Raw genomic sequence first — 26,046 nt, 5'->3', positions numbered from 1 at the left:
GATAAATCAGCATAAACCAGCACACTAGAAAATCCATTTTATATCAAAATCAATGTAATTTATCTTTAAATATAAAGTTAGAAATAAAGGGTTCCCAACAGAAAAGCTTCACATCAATCCTCCAATGAGCTAGCAAGGCCAACCAACACTAGATTAATATTTGCTTTTAGGTTCCTTCTTCCTGTGTTTTACTTTGTTTAAATGTTCCTACATGTTAGTCCAACAAAGTCCTTTTCCTCTGTGGTCTCATGTGGTTTAGGGAGGACTGTTCACCATCACCTACATCAGGTTCCATGAAGGAAACACTGCTGCTAATTTAAAGGAAAACACGTTTGTTTGGAGCTGCTTAAATTACAAAAACATAAATAAAATTTAAACAATTTCCAATTAAATATTTTTCTGGAGGAGTCAGTAAAACAGCGCCCCCTAGAGTCGCTAACACCTGCAATAATTAATATTAAAGGCCTTTCTTAGATCAGGCCCACATGGATAATAAAGCTAATAATGGCATAGGCTACATCATTTTAAATAATTATAGTAAGTTAAAGAGCCGTAAAGACCCGATAAAGGACTTTAGTTTCATTAAAGTGGAACAGAGCTGCTCTCTACTTTATAATCTCAACAGCTGGATTATTTCAGCTTTAGGTGAAAGTAAAACATCAGAGCTGGTGGATTATTTATATATTTAATGAATATAATAGCAAAACAGTCTAGAAACAAAAGGTTCTGTGAACGGGTTCTGGTCTAAAATCTGAACCCTTTCTAATGGATATTTTATCCTGTGATATAACTTTTAAATATGTGAAATAACTCATTTACAGCAGAGATTCTGGTCAAGGAGGGAAGAACCAGAATCTCAGGTGGTTCTGAACGGGACCGGTCTGCTGCTCTCCTCCTCCTCTGGCAGCAGGATGAAGAATCCTCAGAACCCAAACTTTACAGCCAGCGGCCGTTTAAAGCTCAGCGTGAAGTTCTGGCAGCCTCACCGCGGGCCCAGAGGAACCAGCAGCTTTAAACCCAGACTAAAGGTCCAGATTCAGACGCGCTTTAGATTTAAAATGATGGTTTTATTTTACATCCACAGCAACGGTATAAAACAAGCAGAAATCTTTATTTACAGGACATTTTAAAAGACGGCGGTAAAAACGTTAGTAAAGAGAAAACTCCTGGTTCTGGTTCAGTTCTGGCAGCGCAGCGGCAGTCTGGACTTCAGGGGAGTGGCTTCGTTCTCCGCCGCTTTGGACCTGGACTGGACCTTGGCCTCCTTCTTACCGCCTTTCTTCTTCTGGGGAAGCAGAAAGCAGACGGTTATCACCTGTCCAGGTGAAGCCTGAGCAGACCTGCTACCTGAGCAGGCTTAACGTATAAAGCCCTTAATAATCAAGCTCCATCATATATCAGAGCTCTGATTACCCCGTATGTTCCTAACAGAGCACTTCGCTCTCAGACTGCAGGTCTGCTGGTGGTTCCTAGAGTCTCTAAAAGTAGAATGGGAGGCAGATCCTTTAGCTATCAGGCTCCTCTCCTGTGGAACCAACTCCCAGTTTTGGTCCGTGAGGCAGACACCCTGTCTACTTTTAAGACTAGGCTTAAAACTTTTCTTTTTGACAAAAATTATAACTAGTGGCTCATGTTACTCTCAGCTACCTTTATAGTTTTACTGCTATAGGCTTAGGCTACTGGAGTATATCAGGATCTAATTTTCTCACTCTATTGAGTTCTACTGTTCTTCAATTATGCATTATGTGTTGTCATTTCTGCTTTAACTTTCTGTTCTCTCTCTTTTCTCTTCATAGTAGGTACACCTGGTCTGGCGTTCTGTTAACTGTGACATCATCCAGAGAAGACGGCTCACCCGCTACTACCATCTAATGTAGAACAGATTACTAGATCAATGTGTGCTTTTTTGTTTCTCTTGTTGTGTCTCTGTTCTGTCTTCTGTAACCCCAGTCGGTCGAGGCAGATGGCCGTTCATACTGAGCCCGGTTCTGCCGGAGGTTTTTCCTTCCCGTTAATGGGTGGTTTTTCTTCCCACTGTCGCTTCATGCTTGCTCAGTATGAGGGATTGCAGCAAAGCCATGTACAATGCAGATGACTCTTCCAGTGGCTCTACGCTTCCCCAGGAGTGAATGCTGCTTGTCGGGACTTTGATGCAATCAACTGGTTTCCTTATATAGGACATTTTTGACCAATCTGTATAATCTGACCCAATCTGTATAATATGATTGAACTTGACTTTGTAAAGTGCCTTGAGATGACATGTTTCATGAATTGGCGCTATATAAATAAAATTGAATTGAATTGAGCTCACCTTGAAGAAGGGAACCCTCTTGGTCTCGTTGAACACCAGGTTCTCGTCTACAAAGGACGGTTCTGTGGCCAGGCTGTCGTTGCAGGTGCTGACGTCGTCCTCCAGGGAGTCCTGCAGGCGGACAGACGGACTTTTAACGGCTGACCTCTGGTCCACCAGCAGATCCCAGAACCACGGAGGACAACCTACCTGGCTCTGCTTCTCGTCCTCTTCAGCCTCCTCCTCCTCCTGCAGCAGCTCCTCCTCCTCCACGGCGGCCTGCAGCTCCTCCTGCTGCCTCCTCAGGGCCTCCAGCAGCTCGCTGCGGCTCCGCGACTTGTCCAGATGTCTGGGGTAGACAAAGGCCCGCCGCTGAGGCGTCAGACCTGAAGGCAGCAGGACGGGGACTCAGAGTCAGAGCAGGAAATGGAAAAACCTGGAAAACTCCTGGTGACCTTTGACCTGCTCTCTCTGGGCAGGATGATGACCTTTGACCCCTCCCAGGTGGCTGGGCAGCAGCAGGTGCTGCTCTAAGGTCACTACTGATGTCACACTTTGGTATTTTGATAACAACCTTCGAGGCTTTTAGGCGTTTCTAAAACGTTTCCAGGATTAAACCTTCAGCACTTTATTTATTACTTTATTACTACCTGTATTTTTCAGATTATAAATAATTTTTTCATAATGTGGCCGAACCTGCGACTTCTATATTAGTTTTAAATGGTAATTCATATTAACCAGTAAGTAATCATTACCGACTCCAGCCTGCAGAGGGCGCTGTGGGCCTGTTACACTACATGCTGCACCTGAACCACTATAAATTAATTAAATCTAATTAACTAGGCTAATTTCAGCGTATTTTGACCACTTTACACGTAGCGGGCCCATTTTTTGGCTTGTTGTGCTAATTTACTCCGTTCATCCTCCCAGGTCTGCTCCACCTTACGCTGTGTGATTTAATAAAATCACCAGATTAAAGGTTTTTAGTCTGGTTGTGTGAAATAAACGTCTAAATAAATAAATAAATGTTTTTTACCTCTTTATGACGCATTTTTTGACCGATGCGACTTAAAGTCCATAAAATTCCAGCATAAACGGCTGTGGATCTAAAGGCGGTTCTACGTCAGTCTAGACTACTACTACTAATAATAAATTCATGTTTATTTTAATACTCTGTCATTTAAAAAAACGTCTTTCCTAGATTTATTTTAAATTCCCAGACGGTTCTGGACCTGGTGCCGTCAGTGAACCGGTGCTGGTTCTGCAGAACCGACCGTTCCCTTCATTGCTAAACAGCAGAGCCGGTACCAGCTTCATAATAACCCAGAACCGGGTTGTTACACCTGCAGCTGGACCAGAACGGCTTTAGAACCGGCCAGACGGGCCTGGTTCTGATGGGCCTGGTTCTGACGGGCTCCTCACCGGTGGGAACGTCCTGCTTCAGCTCCTCCTGCAGGAAGCTGTGGACCAGCCGCTGGCCCGTCTCCACCTGCTCCTGCAGCTCTGCCTGCTGCCGGGTCAGAATCTCCCGGTCCGAGCAGGTCTGGTTCTGGAGGTCCAGCAGAGCCCGCCGGGTCTCCTCCTGCCGGCCACTCAGCTCCTCCTCGGCTGTCTGCAGTTGCTCGGCGCACCGGGTCTGGAGGTTCTGATGGGGGGAACCGGACCGTTAGAATGAAACCGGGCCAGAGGCGACCCAGAAGACACGGAACCGTTTGGGTCGGTACCTGCTGGAGGCTCTGAGCATCTTCTGACAGCCGGCTCATCAGAACCAGCTGCTCCTGGGCCCGGCTGTCGGCCTGCTCCCTGGTTCTGAGGGTCCACTGCAGGTCCCGCTCCACCAGCCCTGCAGGAACAATGGAGGTGAGCTCATGGAGGAGGAGGGAGGAGGAGGCAGGAGGAGGCGCGGGCGGTACCTGAGACGGCGCCGTGGAGGTCCGAGCAGTACCCGTCCATCTCCTGCAGCAGGTTCTGGTTCTCCTGGGCCGTCTGACGCAGCGAGGAGGCCAGGGAGGAGGAGGCGGAGCAGAGGAGGTCCGCCTGGGACGAGGCCCGGTTCTCCACGGAGCTGCAGAGGCTGAAAAAGAGAGCTGCCGGTGAGGAAGAGGAGGAGCAGGAGGGGGCGGAGCCTGAAGGCATGCGTCTCACCTGCTGAGGTTCTGCTGCAGGTTCTGGGCCGCAGGCTGCAGGGTTCTGGTGGCTGAGCGCAGGTGGCTGTAGTCCTGCTGGGCCTCCTCAGTCAGCAGGTGCAGCTGCTCCTGCAGGAGGAGCACCGTCTCCTTCATCCCCTGATGACACCAGAGCACAGGTGAGCGTCTGCAGGCCTCATTTAAACATTTAATAATTCTGACATATTTAAACATTTAATAATTCTGACATATTTAAACATTGAATAATTCTAATTTATTAAAACACATTAAAGGAGTCGTGACGCTTATGGGTTAAACAGTCTGAACATCAGAACCGACCCAATCAGCTGCTGGAGCCTGCAGCTCATTAACAGTTACATCAGAACAGGAACCGACCAATCAGAGCACACCGTCAGGTAAACTGATTTTCACCAAAAATCTGAATTAGATGTTTTAACTTTGACTTTTCTCTGCCTGCAGATACAGACGTGAACCAGGACGGTTCTAACGGGTCTGGTAGCATATCACAGGACAGTTCTAGCTATCCAATCAGAGGCTGCGCTCCATGAAGAGGTTAAACGGTGACATCACCTTTAGGAGCTCACCTGTTTACCTGTTCATCCTGATGATGTCTGGATTATTCTAAACATTAACGCCCCCACAGGTAAACGCCCCCACAGGTAAACGTCTCTACGGTCGTTTCCAGATGTCCTATAAAATGTAATTTACTCTGATTGTCACCAAAAGTCTTCTGGAAACTAAAATGAGTCCATCTCTGGAAACAGACGCTGCTTTATGTTGCCAGATGGACCCAGAATGGACCAGAACCATCCTAAATGTAATAAAACATAAATCTAATAAAGTCGGGCTGTAAATCAGTGTAAACTCTGGCAGATGTAAAGAGTTTTAATTTAACCAATCAGGAGGAGGAGAGGCAGGAAGCCTTCAGGATAAATTTACACCATGGAGCCAGAACCTGGCGGCTCGTATGAAACCGGGTACTCCGAGTTTAATGGACAGCTGGAGAAGAAGGTCCAAACCGGTTCTACCGGGTCTCTACGAATCCAGACCATCAGAACCAGGAGGCCACCGCTGGGTTCCTCCGGCTGAACAGAGCTTCTCTGCTGGACCCGGTCAGAACCAGATTCATGGAGAGGTCCGGTCCAGACGCTAATATTCACATGAACCAGAACCAGGCCTGTTGAGAACCTGGACCCAGACGTGGTTCTGGTAGGGCCCTCACCTTCTGGTGGCGCTCCTGGGCCCGCTGGATCTCCGCCTCCAGCTTCTCCTGCTGGTTCTGGAGCGCGCTCAGACCGTCCACGGCCACCTGCCGTAGACCCGCCAGCTCCAGAACCAGGCCGCCCAGGAACGCTCCGGTCTCCTTCATGGCCTCCACCTGACGGAGACAGACGGCGGCACGGTCAGGTCCTGGCGTTCTGCAGGCTCAGGGGGTCAAAGGTCACGGACTCACCTGGTCGGCCAGAATTTGCTGCGACTCCACGGACGACTTCAGGGTGTCGCTGAGCTCTTTGACGGCCGACAGACCCAACAGAGTCCGAGTGGCCAGAACCTCCTCCATCTCCTGCTGATGCTCGTCCTGAACAAGAGACACACCTGACAACACCTGACAAGACCTGAGACTACCAGAAAAACTACCTGAGACCATAGACATTTATACGCAGACGCCCCATTGGGCGTGCAGGTTTGTACGTCAAAGTCACCACCATATTGTATGTGGCAGAAAGTAGTGTAGTAGTAATAGTAATATCTTTATTGTGATTGAAACATACATTATAATGAAATTTGTTCTGTGCTTTTAACCCATCACCTTTGGGGAGCAGTGGGCTGCCATGTGCGGCACCCAGGGAGCAATCTCGGGTTAAAGGTCTTGCTCAGGGACCCAGAGTGCTAGCCTCGTGAGACCATCCTGATCTCGCGAGCTTTCAAGGTTTCACTCGCAGATCAGTCTGGCTACTCTCCGTTAAAGAAAATTTGGAGCCGTGCACCAAACGAACGTCCAATCAGCGTTGGCTTTGAGGCGGGTTGAGGCGCGACAGTTCAGTCTAAAGAACATGGCGGCTTCAGCCGATGAAAGTAGCGTTAGCGCAGCTATAGAGCAAGTTTTATCGGAATTACAGAGTATTTCTTTGCTGAGCTAACGAGCCTTTACCTGCAGGAGCAAGAGTAGCTTGGCTTGTGGTTGTGTTTTCGTCGTCGCTCTGTTACGAGCGACGACGAAGCATGTTGACGAGTACGTCATATGCTTCGTTGATCTGATTGGTTTATTTGGCCCATCTATCACCAACATAGGCCAATCAGCTAACCAGTATTTTCGCCCCTTCCCAAAATTACTTCAACGGAAGGTTTCCAGATGGATATGCGAAGCAAATCTATCTGGCGGCGTCAGGTTACCAGAGTGCAGGCTTGAACCGGGTACTTGCATCCTTCCCTGACTGCAAGCGCACTGCTTTAACCACTAGGCCACACTCCCCATACACCGAGATAGGGGGAGATAGATAGAGGGTTTGGGGTTAAGTGCCTTGCCCAGGGGCACATCGACATGTGGCAAGGGGAAGCTGGAATCAAACACACAACCTTCTGATTGTGACTACTCAACCCATCAAGCCACAGTCGCCCTCATGTTCGTATCTTGTGTTGAATTGTGTGTCTGCAGCTTGTCAGGCTGTCTGATCTCAGAGGAAGGCTGTGCTTCTCTGGCATCAGCTCTGACCTCCAACCCCTCCCATCTGAAAGAGTTGGACCTGAGCTACAATCATACAGGAGACTCAGGAGTGAAGCTGCTGTCGGCTGGACTGAAGGATCCACGCTGGAGACTGGAAGCTAGTAAAGGTTAATTAGGACTAGTTCAATGCAGTGCCCGACAGTAAGAAGATTCAATGGTGCAAATCCTTGCAAACTCATGATGAAAGCCTTGTAATGGATATTAATAATTATCAATTAATCAGAATCAAGTTTATTGCCAAGTAGGTTTGCACTTACAAGGAATTTGACTTGGTGTTGATGGTGCAGACAAAATAAAATAAATCAATATACAGAACCTATATACACACAGAAGACTGTGCGTTAATGTAACACAGAAGCTTGTGTTACAATAATATATATATATATATATATATATATATATATATATATATATATATATATATATATATATATATATATATATATATATATATATATATATATATATATATATATATACACACACACACACACACTTGTAAAAAATATATAGAGAGATTAATTGTTTGACAAAAGTGGTAGTATTATGGGAAAAAACAAGGGGATACTAAATAAACTTGTAATATTACAAAAATAAAAATATTACGAATATAAAGTATTTTCTGAGATTAAAGTCCCTCTGATACTGTTTAAGTGACTGAGTAACTGCAGATTTGCCACATTCAACATGGCGGATGCTCTGATGCATCGCAGCACAGGCAGAACCCGTCCAACGATGCGTTTACGTATATGATGTCTATGCCTGAGACTACCTGGGCACACCTGCCTCAGGTGAACCCAGCTTACTGATGGGGACAGAGCAGAACCAGGTTCCAGCTTCTCACCAGCATCTGCAGCAGACCCTCCTTGTGCTCCTGGCTCAGCGCCTCGTGCTGCTGCACCTTCTCCTGAACACGCGCCATGCCGGTGCCCACCAGCGACTGGACTCCGCCCACCAGCGTTTCCACGGCACCCACGGCGCCCTTCAGTGCCGCGTCGTTCTTCTCCAGGAGTCCGTCTGAAGGACAGAGACAGCGATGAGCAGAGTAGGGAGAGAGGGGCCGGGTTCTGGTGGGCCGGGTCAGAACCTGGGCCTCCTACCGACGGTGTGGGAGTAGCTGTGCAGCATGTGGCTGTGCTTGGTGCCGTGGTTCTGGATGCAGCGCTGCATGGTGCTGAAGGCCCTGTCTATCCGCTGAGAGAAGCTCTGCTGGATCTGCATGTTGTGCTGCTCCACCTGCAGGAACCAGAGATCCGTCAGAGTTCTGGAGGTCCGGTTGGTACCGGGCAGCAGCTCATCAAGGTTCTGCTCTCGGTTCTTTGGACCCTCGCTGTCCGCCCCCAAAATAATCAGTCTAAGGTCTAAAGAGAAGCTGCAGAAGGAACCAGACCCACTAGAACCTGCAGAACCTTTTATCACCAAGAGTTAAGCAACTGATCAGAGCAGAACCAAACTGGACCGTGGAGGAACCAGGAACCCGTCTAACCTGCTTCTTGCGGTCCAGCTTGTCGTGGAGACCCGTCACGTCGCTGGTGCTCTCATCCACGGTGCTCAGCAGCTGCAGGAAGAAGACATCGTCAGGTTGAGCCAGGAGGAGGAGCAGAACCCGACCGGACCAGAACCCGTACCTGTCCGGCGGCATTGTACAGAGATTCGTGGACCGAGCTGAGCTCCGAGCAGATGAACGTCTCCTGGACCAGCTTCTCCTTGGTCTTCTCCAGATGCCTGCTGGTCTCCTCCAGCCTGAAACCAGAACCAGGAGAACCCGGTGAGACCGGCAGAGGCCCGGCTGCGCCTACCAGAACTCGGTCCTACCTCTGCTGCTTCTCGTCCAGATCCACGGCGCACTGCTCCAGACGCGTTTTGCTCTCCACGAACAGATCGGTGACCTGCAGAGAGAAGCCGACCTTCAGCTGCTGCGTGAAGAAAGTCCAGTTCAAGCAGAACCATTCACAGCCCGGTCCTCACAGAACACCAGAACCCTCAGACGCTTCTGTGGTCCATTTCATCAGAAGCTGGACTCAAATGTTTCAAACTGGAGGTTTAGATCCTAAGATAAAGGTGCACTGAGCAAGTTTTAAGTTAATTATTTATTTCCCATATAAGCCTTGGAATGGCTCATCTTCTATTTATCGCAGTCACTCTGTTCAACGTCTGCTGGAAATAAAAGATTTCTGTTATATAAAAATTATATTTCTAACTTTTTTACCCCAGAAGACATTACAACTTTAAAATAAAAACCAGCTAGCTTTTCTTCTCCTGCGGCACTCGCTGGTGTAATTCCAATAAGTCGCCACAGGGGGCAGACATGAGCAAAGATCCTGGATGTTGCTTAATGCACCTTTAATGTCTGTTTTTGTTAATCAGTAAAAAACGTCAATGTTTAATTATAGAAATCCTATTTAATGTAATAATCCATGTATTGTATATAAAGTTTATGTCTGATAACACGGTTTCCTCCTAACCAAACAGGAGCAGCATCGACCCACAGGGTTCTGGGTCAGAACCTCCTGCTGGGAGGAACCAGCAGATACCTTCTTGAGCTCCTCCTCCATCATGGAGATCTTGTCCACGTACTCCGTGATCTGCTCGTCGTGGGCGGTGATCTGCGTCACCATGCTCCTGCAGGACAGAGACGGATCAGAACCAGACCCGATCATGAGCTAACAGGTTCTTTATCTGAACCCAGGTCAACAGCAGGATGATGCACATCTGACATGCCTGCATGTTTTAACTCTTAAAGGCCTAAAAACACCAGATCAGTCACTCTGACCCGTTGACGCCTCTAATTATTTATTAATATAATTATTAAATGTGCTGAAGGAAATATTCTTATTGTTATTATTTAGGTCTAAACTGGATGTTTCAGTGGAAGAAGCAGCTTAAAGTTCACGCTCAGCGTCTAAAGCAGCTGTTGTGCTCAGCAGGAAGCTGCAGGGACTCACTCGTAGTTTTCTGACGACAGGTAGACCCCGTTCTTGTCTCGGGTCGCCGCCAGGTCCCGCTTCAGCCGCTCGATCTCCTCCGTGTATTCCTGACGGGACAGAAGGCAGCGGAACCGATCAGAACCAGGACCTCCAGAACCAGCAGGTCCAGAACCTCCAGAAGCAGAACCATCAGCAGACCTTGATGAGGGTCCTCTTGGTGAGCTTCTGGTTGACCTCAGGCTTGTTCATGATGTTCTTGGCTCTGCAGGCGTACTCCAACGTGCTCAGCGTCTCCTGCAGGCAGCAGCACAGTCAGCGGGTTGCGTCCTAACCGGGTCTGGACCCGGGTCGGTTCTGGAGGGGAACTTACCTCCAGGTTGCTGGAGGACGGCGACACTGTGGCGATGATGGAGGTCTTGGTGCGCCCGCCCAGGGAGTCCTGGAGGATCCTGGTGAGTTTGGACTCTCTGTGGGGGAACGAGAGGCGTCAGCTGAAGACAAGCGGACCGGACCGGTTCTGGTAGCCCGGTTCTGTGAGGCCGACCCACCTGTAGGGGACGTGCGGCCTCTTCTCCACCAGCGCGGTTATGACGCGGCCCAGCGTCAGCAGCGACTGGTTGATGTTCCCCGCCTCACGGGCCCGCTTGTCCACGGCGCCGGAGCGGCCGATGTTCTCGCTGCCGGCGAGGTCCACCTGGAAGGAAGCGGGTCAGCGTCAGGCCTTATAAGGACTTCCTGTCCTGGGCGGAGCGACGGCGGCGAGCGTTACCAGGTTGAGTTTGCCGATCTTGACCAGCTCCTCCCCCTCCAGCGTGATCTCCTTCATGTGAATGGTGACGGAGAACACCGAGTGGGACCGGCTGCAGAGACAGGACAGAACCGTCAGAACCAAGCGGACCCGGACCACCCACACCGCCGCGGCCCACCGCCACACAGACCTGGAGTAGGCGTTCATCAGGGTGGAGGCCGTCCTCCTCTTGGCCGCTCCACGCTCCAGGATCTGGTAGACCTCGTCCTTGTTGTGGACCACCACCTCCTCCAGCCCCTTCACCACCACGCTGCGCTGCAACGACACCACGCCGTCACCACGCTGTCATGGCCGCCGTCAGCGGCGCCACAACCCCCACCCCCACCAGGAGGCGGCTCGGCAGCCGTACGGCCCCTACCTTGTTGCGGGGGTCGTCAAAGAGCTGCAGCCGCTCGTTGACGTCCTCGGTGGGGCTGAGGAGGTCGAACAGCTCCTCGTTGTAGATCTCCAGCAGCGACACCTTGACGGAGAACTCGGTGCCGTTCTCAGAGAGCTTCTCGAAGATCTGGTGCAGCGTCCTGGGGATGATGCCGGCCAGCGGGTCCTGGAGGGGGGACAGAGTCCAAAGTCAGACCGCTTAGGTCCTGTTCACACGCTTTAAAACGATTCACCGAGGCGATTTAAAGCGATTCACAGAGGCGATTTAAAGCGACCCACCGAGGCGATTTAAAGCGACCCACCGAGGCGCTCGGGGCTACACTCACCTCCTCCCAGGTGAACTGCTCGTCTGGACTCCTCTCCCCCTCCATGGTGAACGTCTTCCCGGTGCCGGTCTGGCCATAGCTGGAGAACACAGCAGGAAACGGTCAATGAACGGGGCTCTGCGGCGCAGGACGGATGTGGAGAGGACGACTCACGCAAACACGGTGCAGTTGTATCCCATGATGACCTCGTCCAGGATGGGACAGACGACGCTCCGGTAGACGTCGATCTGCTTGGCGGCCGGACCGAAAACCTGAGGGGGGGAAAAAGACGGCGGGTTGCCAGCTGGTTCCAACTAATCGTAACACGCACCACTTCCTGGTTCTGCCGGCCACTGACCATGTCGAAGGTGTAGGTCTTCCTGGAGGACTTGTCGTTGGGGCCTCCCGTCCGGACCAGAACCTCCTTCCTGGTCTGGTCGCAGTCGATGACGCCGTGCGACGACTTTCGCTCCATGGTGTTAAAAGGCCTGAAACAGGAAGCAGAGCGGCTGAAACAGGAACGGGACCAGCTGAAAACCGATTTAATCTGCTTATATATTGTTCTCCGCTACTCAAATTAGTTTACTTTATTCTCAAATTAAACTCTGAAAATTTATCAATAAAATATTCAACAATATATAGATAATAAATGAAAGTCATTGATTAATGGAATAGTTATTATATTGTATAAAATAATTAAAAACATAAGAAAAAAAAAAACAGAACTCAGACCCAACTTTTGCTGAAGAAATATTTGACTTTTTTTATTCTTAATTCATCTGAACTTATTAAATTAAACTTTCCCTGTTTACCTGTTAAATGGGCTAAAATGTTGGGAAATGAATTAATGTTGGGAAATGAATTAATTCACTAACAACGAAGACAAGAATCTGTTTAGGAGGATTTGGGTTCTGCAGGTCCTTTAAGGTCCGACTTTTTCCCATCGTTTCCCACTGATGGAGGTCAGAGGAGAGCAGCTCTGGTTCTTTACTTTGCATTTAACCAGTGAGCTACTGACTTATTCATGTTATAAAGTCAAATAACGCAGCTATGCACCTTTAAATAACGCAGCTATGCACCTTTAAATAACGATCCAAACATTATTGGTGAATAAGAGATAAAACAGCCAGTCAGCATTCAGTCCAGGTCTGACCAGTTTATTCTAGAGCAAAGTTCCTCTTTACGGAGGATCAGACGCTGGAAGGAGGAACAAAGTGATGCTTTAGTGTTTGGATAAATGGAACCATTAATCTGTAGAACATCTGACCAGACCGCCAGGGTCCGGTCCAGGCATTGTGATTTTAAACCTGGACCCTGTGATTTTCAGTGGTTTATAATAACATAAAGTCCTGGTTTATGGGTCAATAATTACATCCTTCAAAAGGAAGAAGGTTCTGGTCTCATTGTGTTTTATATTTAACAGATGATTCCAGGATTCTGAGCCCAGAGCGGGATCTAAAGCATCCAGAACCAGCCTCAAATGACCCGGTCCAGGTCAGCCCGATGGGGATTTAGACTCTAACCCGGATTAAAGCCGGTTTTAACCCGGATTAAAGATTGTTTATGTCCTAAAACTGGTCCTTTCCTGCTGAGAAGCCAACTTCTCCACCGATAAAACCCAGAAACAGACCCGGTTCCGGTCGCTTACCTGCAGCGGACCACCACCTGGATGTTCCGGCCCTTCTCCTCTCGCCTGCCTCCGGTCCCGTTGGTAGACGCCATGATGGCCGCAGAGCCGCGCTGAGAGCCTGTGGAAGCCGTTACAGCCCCGGTTAGCACGGACAGCACCGGACAACCGAACAATGGCGGCCCGTCGCCGGGCAGGTACCAGATCTGATCCCGGCGACGTTTCAGAACCACTCAGAACCAACAGACGCGGACCGAGCCGCAGTTTGAAACTACCAGCGAAGATTAGCGTCAAGTACGGAGCCGTTAAACCCAGAATACCTCACCGAGTGGCGCTGTACGTCGTCCTCCTCCTTATAAAATCTAAAATATGGCGATATAGTTCTGAAAAAAATCACCTTCTTCACGTTAAATTTGATTTCTCCTCTGACTCCTCAGCAAAGCCGCACAGAAAACTCCTCTTCCTCTGGCGCTCGAAGAGAAACTCTTCAAATGTACTTTTAAATTTCAACCCACCAATAGCCTTACAGCAATGGACAAACAAACGCCACGATTGGTCAAGCGTGAAGGCGTGACGCAGGCAGCGCAGAGCATCACGGGAGTTGGAGAAGGCAGTACCATGGTAGCTCCTCTAGAGGGCGACATCACTCTGAAAGCGTTTAACTGAACTTTCGTTCTTAGTTTCTTCATAAAACTGCAACAAATCATATTATAAATAAACTATTAACGATGCCTGTTTTTTTAAAATAAAAAACTAAAGTTATTTTAGGTTTTAACAATTTTACTCATCAAACTGGATGGATGGAGTCATGAGAAATATAGTTTAAACACATTCAGTTCTAGAAATGTTGATATTCACTGTTTGTGTTTATTTTTTTATTCATTCTCGGAAAAGAAAGCGATTTTATTGCGATCAGCAACAAAAATTACGTTGGTTTAACTCATTAAATATAAATATAAACGATTTTAGAAAGACCAAAGCGAGGAAGGCTGCAGGTCCAGATGGCGTCAACGCCACTTTTTTCTTAATTTCCTCATAAAACTGCAACAAAACATATAAATAAACTGTTAATGATGCCTGTTTGTTTTAACATCAGAACAAAAGTTATTTCAGATTTTAACAAATTTACTTTACAGGTATGCAGCGTCATAGAAACATGGGAGCTTGCTGTAGGACTCATGATGTAGGGCTTCTTTTAGCATATTACAGTCTGCTGCTTTCAGGTTGAACCTGGACAGTCAGACTTGAGTAATTCAGTTTAATTCAATTTTATTTATATAGCGCCAATTCATAATACACGACATCTCAAGGCACCTTCCAAAGTCATGCATGCGAATTCTCTTGTTCGCCTCAGTAAACAGAAAAGACGCCACATCAGCAGATATGATTTTATCAAATTTGATCCTTTTGTCAACAAACACTCTAACCTCCACATATTATGCACGCCAAGTCTTTCTGCTCCATGTGATGCATAAAACCAAACTGCTTCCACATCCGTTTTCTGGGCTGCTCTCTGCCAAGCAGGCATCCTATTTTCTGCCTGTAAAACTGTGATATTTATAACTTTCAATAGATTTACATCAATTGAATCCAGATGTGTGTTTGCCACTGAATGGGGTCGCCTGAAGGTGGTTCTCTGCTCAGTTTCTAGTTCATGGACTTTTAAGTTTCCAGTTCTTTTAAGAATCAAGAGGCAAACAACATTATTGTTACAGCGCCTCCATCTTTACCTGAAGCTGCTTTGAGGGCCTACAAACATGGATCCAGTATTGCATCACTTCCTGCTCCACCGGGGGTTCCTAATGGCGGACAAACAGACCCCTTCCTGTTACCTCCTCCCGTTACCTCGTCCTGTTACCTCCTCCTGTTACCTCCTCCTGTTATCTCCTCCTGTTACCTCCTCCTGTTACCTCCTCCTGTTATCTCCTCCTGTTGTCCAGTGGGAAAAGCAAGCAGACGAGCAGACGTGGGCCGATCCTCAGAAGTCAGGTGCTGACCTGAAGATGTCTGCAGCGACCAAACATCTGGACCTGAGACCAACGTGGACCCTTGTTTATCTTCAAGGCTCGCTGTTAGAGGACCGCAGCAAAGAGTGGCCCCTGGGGCCCCCAAGTCTCCGTAGAAACCATCGGACCAGGGTCTCCAACCTTTGGGTCCATCCCTGGTCCGATGCTCCTCAGCTTCAGTCAACCTCTGCAGAATCCAGCCAATGAGCAGAAGAACTGACTGACGTGTGAAGGTCCAGAGTCTGTAGACGCTGCAGGAACCTGGAGCTGTGAAGGACATCAGGTTGAGCTGGGCCCAAACAGTGAGGAGCGGTTCTGGTGGTTCTGCTGTGAAACTGTGGAATAGGCCCACTGTGAGGTACGGCGGGGGGTAAAGCATGCTCTGGGCCTGCTTCTCTTCCCTCATGAATCTCCTGGAAGCACCGGGACATTAGCGTGGTGGACGTACGTCCTCCTGACCCGGTTTGAGAAGGTTCTGTCCTCCTGATCGGGTCTGAGGTTCCGTCCTCTCTCCAATCTGCTGTCCGCTTCATTTCCATAACAATTTTAAGTGCGAGGGAGGAAGCAAGCCGAGGTGGGACCGGCCGTATTGTTCCCTCCCTCCCACTCGTTCCCTGCCTCTCTGTGTCTTTTTGTGATCGGCGGCCCACTCGGGCCCCGGATGCCGATCAGCCCCTTTTCTCCCCAGTTCTGCTGAGGGCCGGTCAGAAACCCGCAGGAGCCGGCCACGTCTGGGCCCACGGCCAAACGCAGACCTGCAGTCGGACGGAGAAGTTCTGGTCGCCGTTCTCCTGGTAGATCCTCACGTTCTGTCTGGAGGCGACCCTGAGGGGCGAGTCCCGTTCAGGTTGGTCCTTTTCTCACGTTTCTCTAAATGTTTGGTGTGGCGGAGCAGAAAGTCTGCCGAGGCCTTTCTTCACGGCAGGTTGAAAGCTTTGTGCAGCTCTAAACCACTGAAGGTTCTCCTTGGAAGGCAGATTTTATCCAGAAATGCCTCCAGAAAACTGCAGCAAAGCATCAGAATCAGTCAAGTTTACAGTTTGGTGCCTTAAAATGAAAAAAAAATGCTTTTAGTCCATTTCTGCAGCTGCATGGAGTCTTTTTTGGTAGAAAACAAGAGAAACTCTGTTTTCACTGCAACATTTAAACACAACGAGGCAGAAAACCACTGAAAAATATCTGTTTTCCTTATAAAGGAAGAACTCAGGCGTGTTTTAATGGGAATTAATCCAAATAATACCAAAAGCTCTCATTACTGGTCCCAAAATAAGTTGCATATTTTGTTTTGAAAAGATTTTCTAATTTGTTTTACAGGCCAAATTAACACATCTGTTTTTTTTTATATGTAGAGCCTTTACCTTAAAATGAAATGGAAATTAAAAACATCAAATTAACAATGTTACACTCACTGGCTCCATGAAGACAAAAGGAGAGAATTAAGAAACTAAGTGTTTAAAAGAAAGTCTTAGTTTCAGCCCCTCAGAGCTGGAAAAACATTTAAATATTATCAACTTTAAAATCTACTGAAAACTGAAATTTCTCAAACTTTAGTGGCTTTTATTTTTATTTCATTGTAATTTTTTTAAAATGTCTAAACTGGTGAAAGTGGAGAACAAAGTGCAGAGATGCATTTCATAAAATGTTTCTAAAGAAATAAAACCATTAAATACAACAGAAAATTATATTTCTAGTGGTTTAGGATCTTTTTATAGAGCTTTCACGTTGTTAGCATGTTTTTGGTGATAAGTTCACGGTTCAGAGCTTTAAATTAGATTCTAACCTTCTGAGTTTTGTTCACTGGCTGAAAAACGTGAGGATTTGTGTGTTTTTTGCCTTTCAGTCCAGTTTAGTTTAATAATTAATAACCAGCATGGAGCAGCGTGTTAAAGGCGGAAAATGATGAGTTAGCCTCTGAAAAGCAGCTCATGTTTATTTTAAGGTTGATTTTCTGACAGTTAATCAGAAAATAAGTCACAAACTCTGTTTAAAAAAAGTGTTTTTATTTCTTTTTCATTTGCTTCACACACTTGGAGTTTTAATTTCTATGTTCAGTCATTTAAAAAAAAAAAAAAGTAAATGAAAACCTGGGAATAATAAACATGAAATGTGCAAATGATTGGTTCACGTAAAGAAAACAGGAAGTTCATTGAATAAAAACAAAAATCCTCTCAGATTCATTTAGAGAAACGTTCCTGCATGAAAACTAGAGAAAACAGTTTAAAACTTTTCATTATTATTAATTAAGAGGCATTTTTTGTTTCAGGGCTTCAGGTTTTAAAACACTGATGAAAGTGGAAGAACCTGCACAGATTGTGTTTTAAAATGTTACGATTGTTGGATTTCTAATTCATTTTCTTTGCATTTGCATCCAAACTGCAGGGAAATTAATCAAAGTCGACAGTCAGGAGCTTTTTCTGACCTGCGCATTTTCCCTTTCAGTTGCTCTCATGCTGGTGAATAAACGGCAGCGGTCTGTCTTTCTGTACAGATTTTACCCTCATGGTTACTTTCCCGTTTAGTTTTAGTCGCTAAAATGCCAGGAGTCACAAAAAGGCTTAAAATAATGAACTCAGACATGTTCCCCATTGAAAAACAGCAGATTTTCATAACAATTTCTAATATTATTCACATATTTTGAAGCCAAAGTAATTAATTCAACTTTATTCTGTTTGCCAGTTTCTTTTAGGCTAAACTTTAAGGCTCACAATAAAGAGTAAAGGATGTTTAAATGTCGTCTGGATGTCACAGCTGGGACATTTGGTGTAAAAATTCAGCACTGCGATCTTTAATTTTAACACTTTTCAGTTTAAAAGTGGGGGAAATGACTGAAAAAAACAATAATTCAGATTTTAAAGGTTGTCTTTTCTTCTGTGGTTCAGTTTGAAGTGGTGGAGAAACCTGCAGAGATCTCTGTTAGAACAAGGGCTTAAATGTGTTCTCTGCAGATCAGAACCCTGAAATGCAACAAAATACTAAATATTTGAGAGTTTTATGATCTGTACCTGTTTTATTTTACAAATGTGTTTAAAAAAAATGCATTTCTTTTCTTCAAAATGTGGAGCCTTTGAATAAAACCTTCATTCTACAATCTTTTACTTTCAGTCATTGTTTTCTGCTTCATGGCGTCTTTATTGACTGAAAAACACAAGATGTCATTTATTGGCCTGTATTTAGTGTTTTAGGCATTAGATTAACTTAAAGCTGAATAATAGTTAAATATGACGACGCAAATAACTAGAAAAAGGTTAGAAATGATCAGCCACCCCTGAATGAGTTGCTCAGACACGTATTAGGATGAATAAAACTATATCTGAGGGTATTTAATGCTATAAACCACAGAAAATGTTAAATATAGATATTTAAATTAAATTTGTTTTCAATCAACCTTTAAAAATGTAGTGCTTTTGTTTTAAAGTAGAATTTGTTCACAGCTAGTTGTGATAAAATGAAAATTCTAAACATGTAAAAGTTAATATTTTATAAACAAAAGACACAAAAGGAGGTTAAAAAAGAAAAGAAAACCCCTAAAATATTATGCTTTGCTGTAGTTTACAAAGTGCTTTGTTTATTCTTCTCCTGACCTGAAAATCATGAAGTCTTTGTATTTTACACACTGATAAAATAAAGACAAATTAAAAAAATTCTCATCTGGGTTTTAGTTGCAGCCACAGATGTTTAAATATGAAATCAATCAATCTACAGACAGAACATTTTTACAGATTTCCTAGGATGAATAATTAAATAAAAAAAGAACCAAGAACAGAGAAGGAAGAGGAGGATGAAGATGAAGGTGCAGAGATTAGGGTCCAACAGTACAGAACATATTTTAACATTTTATCAGATCTGATGTTTGCAGTATTGATTTTATCTGCAGATGAATAGAAACATCTGAGGCGTGTTGCAGCAGCGTTCAGTCCGCAGGACTTCAGCTCTTTGTCCTCTTTTAAAACGTGACGTTTGTGCAGCTTTAAGTTTTATTAGTTTAACCTTCACAGATGGAGGGAGACCCAAAACGAGCGCGTCTAAAAGTGAAGAGCCATAAAATGTTTCTGTTTTCAGCCAAACTTATAAAATCAGTTTTTGTTACTCCAAACCAGAACATTTGGTCCGTCGGTCCGTTTGAAGCGGTGCATTATCCTGGTCTGGTTCTGGTGGGCCGGCCCATCACCCAGGATCGATCTGTGCGACCCGCAGCAGTCGATACGCTCCCCATGAATATGCAATCAGAGGGAGGCTGTGGATCGATGGGCCGGTTCTGCCCGGTTCTGCCCGGTTCTGCCCGGTTCTGCCCGGTTCTCTGAACGGACCCACCAGGAGGAGGCTTTCCCTCCACAATGACGCACCGACGCCTACAGCCTGAGCGCTGAGACAAAGCAGCAGAGCTACTCCTAAAAACGGCCAGAATACGTCCAGAACCGCCTGGTTCTGCTTCTCAGAACATTCAGACCTGAGAGGCAACTTTTCTTTGCTTTAATTATGCAAAAAAAACCACAAAATGTTTAAAACTGGAGATAAAAGGAGGAAAAAAGGAGGAAAAGAACAAAGTGTGACTTTAAAAACACAAACCGGGTCGTATATCTGCAAAGAGCCTTAGTGTGAGGAAGGTTTCTGTTGGGTGGGAGAACCGGTCCAGAAAACGGCGTTCTCTGGAGTTTAGGAGTGAGGGGTCAAAGGTCACCGCGGCTGCTCGGCCAGCTGCCCAAGGTTCTACCTTAAAAGAGAAGTTTGCTTTGGTTCTTTGGCTGTTTTTCTGTTTGCTGAAACGTTAAAGAGGGCAGCAGGCGGCCAGCAGGCCCGCCATGAGCTGCAGATGAAGACAAAGATCCATATTAACAAAAACCCACGGATGACAGATGATTAATCGGCCCGGTGGGCTCCGCCGAGCCGCCGGACCCCCGGCTGACACCCCGAGCCGCCCAACACAAAACCAGCAACCCCCCAGAGCCCCGCGGGCCGCAGGAGCGTGGGCGAAGGGTGGCCGTGGGGGGGCGGCGTCCCCGCGGAGCCGGCGGAGCGCTGGTGTGCGTCTGAGCAGGGAGAGCGAGAAATAAAGACGTGAAGCGAGAGATTGTGAGAGGAAGAGGAGAAGAGGAGCGAAGATGGAGTCTGTTTGGTGCAGAGAAGAGCCGGAGAGCGTGGGAGTGTTTGTGAGTCCACGACACGTCAGAGCTGAGTGTGTGTGTGTGTGTGTGTGTGTGTGTGTGTGTGTGTGTGTGTGTGTGTGTGTGTGTGTGTGTGTGTGTGTGTGTGTGTGTGTGTGTGTGTGTGTGTGTGTGTGTGTGTGTGTGTGTGTGTGTGTGTGTGTGTGTGTGTGCGCAGCCACCAAACCCCCATCTGCCACGGGGTGGGCGGCGCGCCACACAGCCACAATGCACGGCAACATTTTTGGATCTGTGGGCGTTGAAAAGGCTCTGAGCTGCAGAGTCCTCCTGCTCTGAGACTCAGCAGAAGGCTCCTCGCCTCTCTGATCAGAACCTCCGACACCGGCGGAAATGTGTTCTGGTTCCACCTCCTGCCCAAAAGGTTCCTCCTGCAGGAGCGGAGGAGAGACGGGGCAGCTGAAGCAGATAGCAGGTTTATGGTTGGTCAACATTTACAATCAGCCTCCTTCAGTTATAAAACCAAAGAACACCTTCAGCAGTCTGGATGTTCTGGTTCTGGCCTCAGAGGTTCTTTAGAGAACATCCAGCATCATGGAGACCAGCAGACGGGTCATGGAAGAGGTTCTGGTCCAGTCTACAGCAGAGTCAGGTTCTCAGGTTCTTCTGATCATCATGTGGACCTGGAGAGAGGATGGACCTCCTGCAGACCTACCAGGACATGGACGTCCACCTGGACTGACCAGGAGAACATTAGAGAACCAAGAGGACTGTCCGTGGAGCCCTTTATAAATCAGACCCGTGTAGCAGAGCAGCAGCAGGAAGGCCAGCGGCCCAGAGAGCCATGAAGCATCAGGCCATGGAGCTGGACCTGACCCTGTGTGGCCCTCAGAGGAAGGCGTGGAGGCAGCCTGTCCACGGTGAAGCACGGTGGCGGCCCAATCATGCTGAGGGCACGCTGGTCTCCAGCAGAGACAGAGAAGGTGGTCAGAGTTCAGCCTCCAGCAGGTCAAGCACAGCCAGAGATACCAAGGCTGGCTCAGAGTGGCCTAGTCAAAGTCCAGACCCGAATCCATCTAAAAACCTGAGGCAAGACCTAAACGCTGATGTTCACAGATGCTCTCCACCAGATCTGGCTGAGGACCTGCAGCGGTGGAGGACTTCAGTAAGATGGTTAGGCTTAGAGGAAGTTAAAGCAGCAGTTCTCAGCTCATCTGGATCATTTCTTTCTACCTATGAATGGATGAATGGATGAATAGATGAATGATGGAGGAAGTCAGTTCCTGAGCCGATAACTCTGGGCGAACTGAAACACTGGTAATAGACACTTTGGTCCAGGTAGACGTGGACTAAACTCCACACAGCTAACATCCACTGCAGTAGCTGCTCTCCAGCCAACAAGACCCCAGAGAGCTCCGCTGTATGATTACATGAAAACAGACTAAATACGACAACGTTTGTTTAATAAGACAAAACAGGATGAATACAAATCTGATGCTAATTTAGAATAGCATCAAATAACTCATAAAAAGTTTATCCTCTAAGGAAGTCCAGTCCACTGCTTTAAGGTATTTGCAGGAATCTGTCATTCTGAGCCGTCTTTGTGGCAGCGGTAGAAATGAAAGAGTCCATTTTATGGGAGGAAACCTCCAGCAGAACCAGAACCAGGCTCAGTGTGATCCACCGTTGAACTGGAGGACTTTCAGTGGACCTAAAAACAGAGAAATCACTGAGTTATGGCAGCAATAACTACAGATGACGTCTGGAGAGTAGTAGGAGAAAAAAGCAGAGTCCCCCAGCAGCTAAAGGAGCGTAAACACAGAGATAGTACTGAGTTATAGCAGCTATAATTACAGGTGACACCTAAGTCATCTTAATAATTTAAGTAATAAGATTAATACTTAAAACTTTCAACTGATAATTTAATTAGTTAATGGAAATCATCCTGGCTCTATTTGAAGTAGTGATCCACCAGGGGCAGCAGCCATAACTGGAAACACGTCCTTTACATCAATGCGGAGGAATTATGACCCACTTTGCTTAAAAAACTAAATAAATTCAGCCAGAGCTGAGTTTATTTTAGCATGAACAACCTGTATGAGACTTAGCATAGGACCAGTTCTCATTCTGAGATTGTTGTTGTGATTTCAGCCATTGAGGAGAGGACTGGTAACCTGACTCTAGCCAGGTTAGAGGACTGGACCAAAGTGTTGCTGCTACAGTTTGCTGTAATTCATTATTGGATGAATTACAGCAAACTGAGACGTTCCTGAAGCCGTTCACCACAACACGACCATCAGTAACAACTTAATAACACAGTATTAATGGGTTCATCCATCCATGAGGGATGGAGGATGGATGGATGAATGATGGATGGATGGATGGATGAATAATGGATGGATGGATGGATTAATGAAGGATGGATGGATGGATGGATGGATGGAGGATGATGGATGGAGGATGGATGGAGGATGGATGGATGGATGGATGGATGGATGGATTAATGAAGGATGGATGAATAGATGAATGGATGGATTAATTAAGGATGGATGGATGGATGGATTAATAAAGGATTGATGGATGGATGGATGGATGGATGGATGGATGGATGGATGGATGGATGGATTAATGATGGATGGATGGATGGATTAATGAAGGATGGATGAATAGATGAATGGATGGATTAATTAAGGATGGATGGATGGATGGATTAAGAATGGATGGAGGATGGATGGATAGATGGATGAATGGATGGATGGATGGATGAAGGATGGATGGATTAATGAAGGATGGATGGATGGAGGATGGATGGGTGGATGGATGGATGGATGGATGAAGAATGGATGGATGGATGAATGGATTAATGAAGGATGGATGGATGGATGGATGGATGGATTAATGAAGGTTTGGTGGATGGATGGATGAATGGATGATGGATGGATGGATGGATGGATGGAGGATGGATGGATGGATGAATTAATGAAGGTTGGGTGGATGGATGGATGAATGATAAATGGATGAATGGATGAATGTGGCCCATGTTTCAGCACCAGCTGCTGTGTGAACTGAGGAGCTTCTCAGGCCCTGACGGCCTCCTCCTCTCCGCAGGTGAACGGTAGCTCCGGGCTCCGGGCTCCGGGCTCCGGGCTCCGGGCTCCGGGCTCCGGGCTCCGGGCTCCGGGCTCCGGGCTCCGGGCTCCGGGCTCCGGGCTCCGGGCTCCGGGCTCCGGGCTCCGGGCTCCGGGCTTCAGCAGCCCGTGTGTGGGCTCATCTGGCGCCGCTCCGCCGGATAGCGGCCATATAAGCAGACGGAGCTCCGCCACCTCACCGGAGACCCTTTTATGGAGACGCCGCGGCCGGAATTCCGAGTCCGATGGATGGATGAGGCTGTTCCTCTGAAAACGGAGCGTGACGTGGACGTGGGATGGTCTTTGGGAATAAATCCACGAATTAAAAGCTAAAAGTCTAATTTTAACGCGGGGATTCACTTGTTATTCTTCATTATTCCCGCATGCGTCCTCACGGCAGCTCCACTTGTTCTATTCGTGGAGTTCCCTCTTTTTTTGATGCCAAGTCCATATTTGGTCAGTGACGTCAGGGGGACACCCGGTGATTCCCTTTATAACCATACCGCTGCGCGTGGGAGCCGTGTAAAAGAGCCGGGAGGCGGAAAAAGCGGGGTTAGCATGACGGGCAGCGCTTAGGAGCAGAGCAGAGACGCCTTAGGAGAACGGATCAGGTGAACTCACCTCAGCGCGTAATGAGCGCCAAGGTGCTGCTGGACGAGGGTCCTGCGTGTCTGGGCAGAGCGGCGGACGCAGCGGAGGGGGGGCTGACTGTTTTTAAGGAAGAGCCGGTGGGAGAGGAGGATGGAGGCGGTAAGCTGTGAGCCGCCCAGCCGCACCCACAGCCTCCCAGGACGCCGCTAACCATGTCCGCTTTCTGTGTTTTCCAGGTGAGCTTCTGTTTGAGGGGCGGGGCACACCTGAGCTGCACATCCACGGAGAACTGGCGCAGTACGCGGCCACTTTACGCACGCATCCCGTGGCGTTCACCGGCAGGTTCTCAGTGGACTCCGGGGGCGCGGGAGGACCGTGGACACCCGGGGACACCATCAACGTGGTCAGCGCAGACATCGGCAGCAACGCGCCTGCGCCGGACCCCGGATCAGCTGCGCCCTCTCCAGACATTTACGCACCCGGAGGAGGAGGAGGAGGAGGCGGCGGCATGGCGCACGGCCCGCCGGACATCAGCCACATGTACGCGCCCCCTCATCCGCACCCTCACCCCGCCCCGTCCTACTCCTGCAGCGGGGACATATACCAGGACCAATCAGCAGGGGCGTACCTGGCGCCATCCACCTGCTCCGTGTCCTACCACCCGCCTCAGCCCTACACCTCAGCGCCCAAAACCGGCATGGACGGCCCCGCGCTGCTCTCCATCATGCCTGAGTACGGCGGGTTCTACCAGCAGAGCTGCCAGCGGGACCTCCAGACCGCCTTCCCGGAGAGGAAGCCCCTCCCGTACGCGCTGGACCCGCTCAGGGTGCCGCCGCCGCTCACGCCGCTCAACACCATCAGGAACTTTACGCTGGCGGCTCCGCCCGCGGCCGTGGAGGGCCCGATGGCCGCGGCGTTCCCGGGTCACCAGAACCTGCCCCTCAGACCCATCCTGAGACCCAGGAAGTACCCGAACCGGCCGAGCAAGACGCCGGTCCACCAGAGGCCGTACCCGTGCCCCGCGGAGAGCTGCGACCGGCGCTTCTCCCGGTCCGACGAGCTGAGCCGACACCTGCGCATCCACACCGGCCACAAGCCCTTCCAGTGCCGCATCTGCATGCGCAACTTCAGCCGCAGCGACCACCTCACCACGCACATCCGCACGCACACCGGGGAGAAGCCCTTCTCCTGCGAGCAGTGCGGGAGGAAGTTTGCGCGCAGCGACGAGAGGAGGAGGCACATGAAGATCCACCTGCGGCAGAAGGAGAAAAGGTCCTCCGCCTCATAGAACCCGCGCCGCCCGCCTCCCTCCTGGATGCGGACCGAGGTGCAGCTCAGCAGGGCCCAGAAATCTTAGATAATCCATCAGAAAAGTCTCCGCGTTGTGCAGAAACCACCAGAATGCAGCATCTGGTTATTTATGCAGGTAGAAACGCGCACGCGTGGCGGCACATCCCAACTAATCTTAGTTTAGATCCCAGGAAACAAGAGGACGCGTCCGGCGAGTCTGCGCCTCGGCGCTCCGCTCCAGAACCGCTCTGCCTGGGTTCCGGTGCGCTCAGGGATCCAGACAGCAGACATGAACTCAGTGACGCAGCGCGTGAGGCTCAGACTCCAGGTGTGATGAGAACCAGGTGAGCAGAGGAGACGGTGGCAGGTCCAAATCCCGCCTCTCCGGTGCGTTAAAGTGATTCCCACAGCAGCTCAGGTGAGACGCGCTGAATGTTCGCATGGCGGGAACCTTTCGCTCAGCTCTCTGCGTGTTCTGCGCAGGAAGTGAACTTTGACCTCAGGTCGGCTCCTGATGCTCCGCAGTTTTACTGGTTTTATTTTTGCTTTCCGGAGCGACGTTCTCACCTGAAGGACAGAGACTGAACCCAGACTCCAGAGCTTCTGCTGTGCTGAAGAGTTCTTATGCAAACGTGGCGAGCTACAGCAGCCGATGTTCTTGTTGATGCAAATAAACTTTGGTTTGTTCAGGAGTCATGAGGTCATGATTGTTGCTTTAGACCGTT

The 26,046-nt window shown here is 48.3% G+C and overlaps 2 protein-coding genes across 5 annotated transcripts; one reads left to right on the top strand and one right to left on the bottom strand.

Moving 5' to 3' along the window:
• Positions 1-1,090: 1,090 nt before the first annotated feature.
• kif11 (kinesin family member 11) lies at positions 1,091-13,711 on the bottom strand. Of its 3 annotated transcripts, none has more exons than XM_021312823.2 (27): positions 13,605-13,711; positions 13,229-13,328; positions 11,939-12,068; positions 11,755-11,852; positions 11,602-11,680; positions 11,256-11,441; positions 11,028-11,152; positions 10,859-10,949; positions 10,638-10,783; positions 10,460-10,556; positions 10,288-10,383; positions 10,108-10,196; positions 9,697-9,784; positions 8,978-9,051; positions 8,791-8,905; positions 8,649-8,720; positions 8,263-8,398; positions 8,007-8,179; positions 5,891-6,016; positions 5,660-5,815; positions 4,436-4,575; positions 4,204-4,364; positions 4,015-4,133; positions 3,713-3,935; positions 2,501-2,676; positions 2,312-2,422; positions 1,091-1,285 (listed from the first exon to the last, which is right to left on the bottom strand). In XM_021312823.2, the coding sequence occupies exons 2-27, from the start codon at positions 13,300-13,302 to the stop codon at positions 1,178-1,180; spliced, it is 3,189 nt and encodes a 1,062-aa protein (XP_021168498.2). In that variant the 5' UTR covers positions 13,303-13,328; positions 13,605-13,711; the 3' UTR covers positions 1,091-1,177. The 3 variants fall into 3 exon arrangements, with proteins under 3 accessions (XP_021168498.2, XP_012711853.2, XP_012711856.2); XM_012856399.3 differs by having other exon boundaries at positions 13,533-13,681; XM_012856402.3 differs by having other exon boundaries at positions 1,091-1,282; positions 13,533-13,681.
• A 1,386-nt stretch (positions 13,712-15,097) lies between these two features.
• Positions 15,098-26,007, top strand: LOC105920771 (E3 SUMO-protein ligase EGR2). 2 transcript variants are annotated; one of them, XR_004927583.1, is made up of 2 exons: positions 15,098-16,060; positions 24,268-24,350. XR_004927583.1 is itself a non-coding variant. In XM_021312826.2 (2 exons), the coding sequence occupies exons 1-2, from the start codon at positions 24,073-24,075 to the stop codon at positions 25,317-25,319; spliced, it is 1,170 nt and encodes a 389-aa protein (XP_021168501.2). In that variant the 5' UTR covers positions 23,601-24,072; the 3' UTR covers positions 25,320-26,007. The 2 variants fall into 2 exon arrangements, 1 of the variants encoding a protein (XP_021168501.2); XM_021312826.2 differs by lacking the exon at positions 15,098-16,060 and adding an exon at positions 23,601-24,190 and having other exon boundaries at positions 24,268-26,007.
• The last annotated feature ends 39 nt before the right edge of the window (positions 26,008-26,046 follow it).

The sequence above is a fragment of the Fundulus heteroclitus genome, chromosome 22 (assembly GCF_011125445.2).
Source record: "Fundulus heteroclitus isolate FHET01 chromosome 22, MU-UCD_Fhet_4.1, whole genome shotgun sequence".
Taxonomy (NCBI): domain Eukaryota; kingdom Metazoa; phylum Chordata; class Actinopteri; order Cyprinodontiformes; family Fundulidae; genus Fundulus; species Fundulus heteroclitus.
This window is presented reverse-complemented; position numbering and strand designations above follow the sequence as displayed.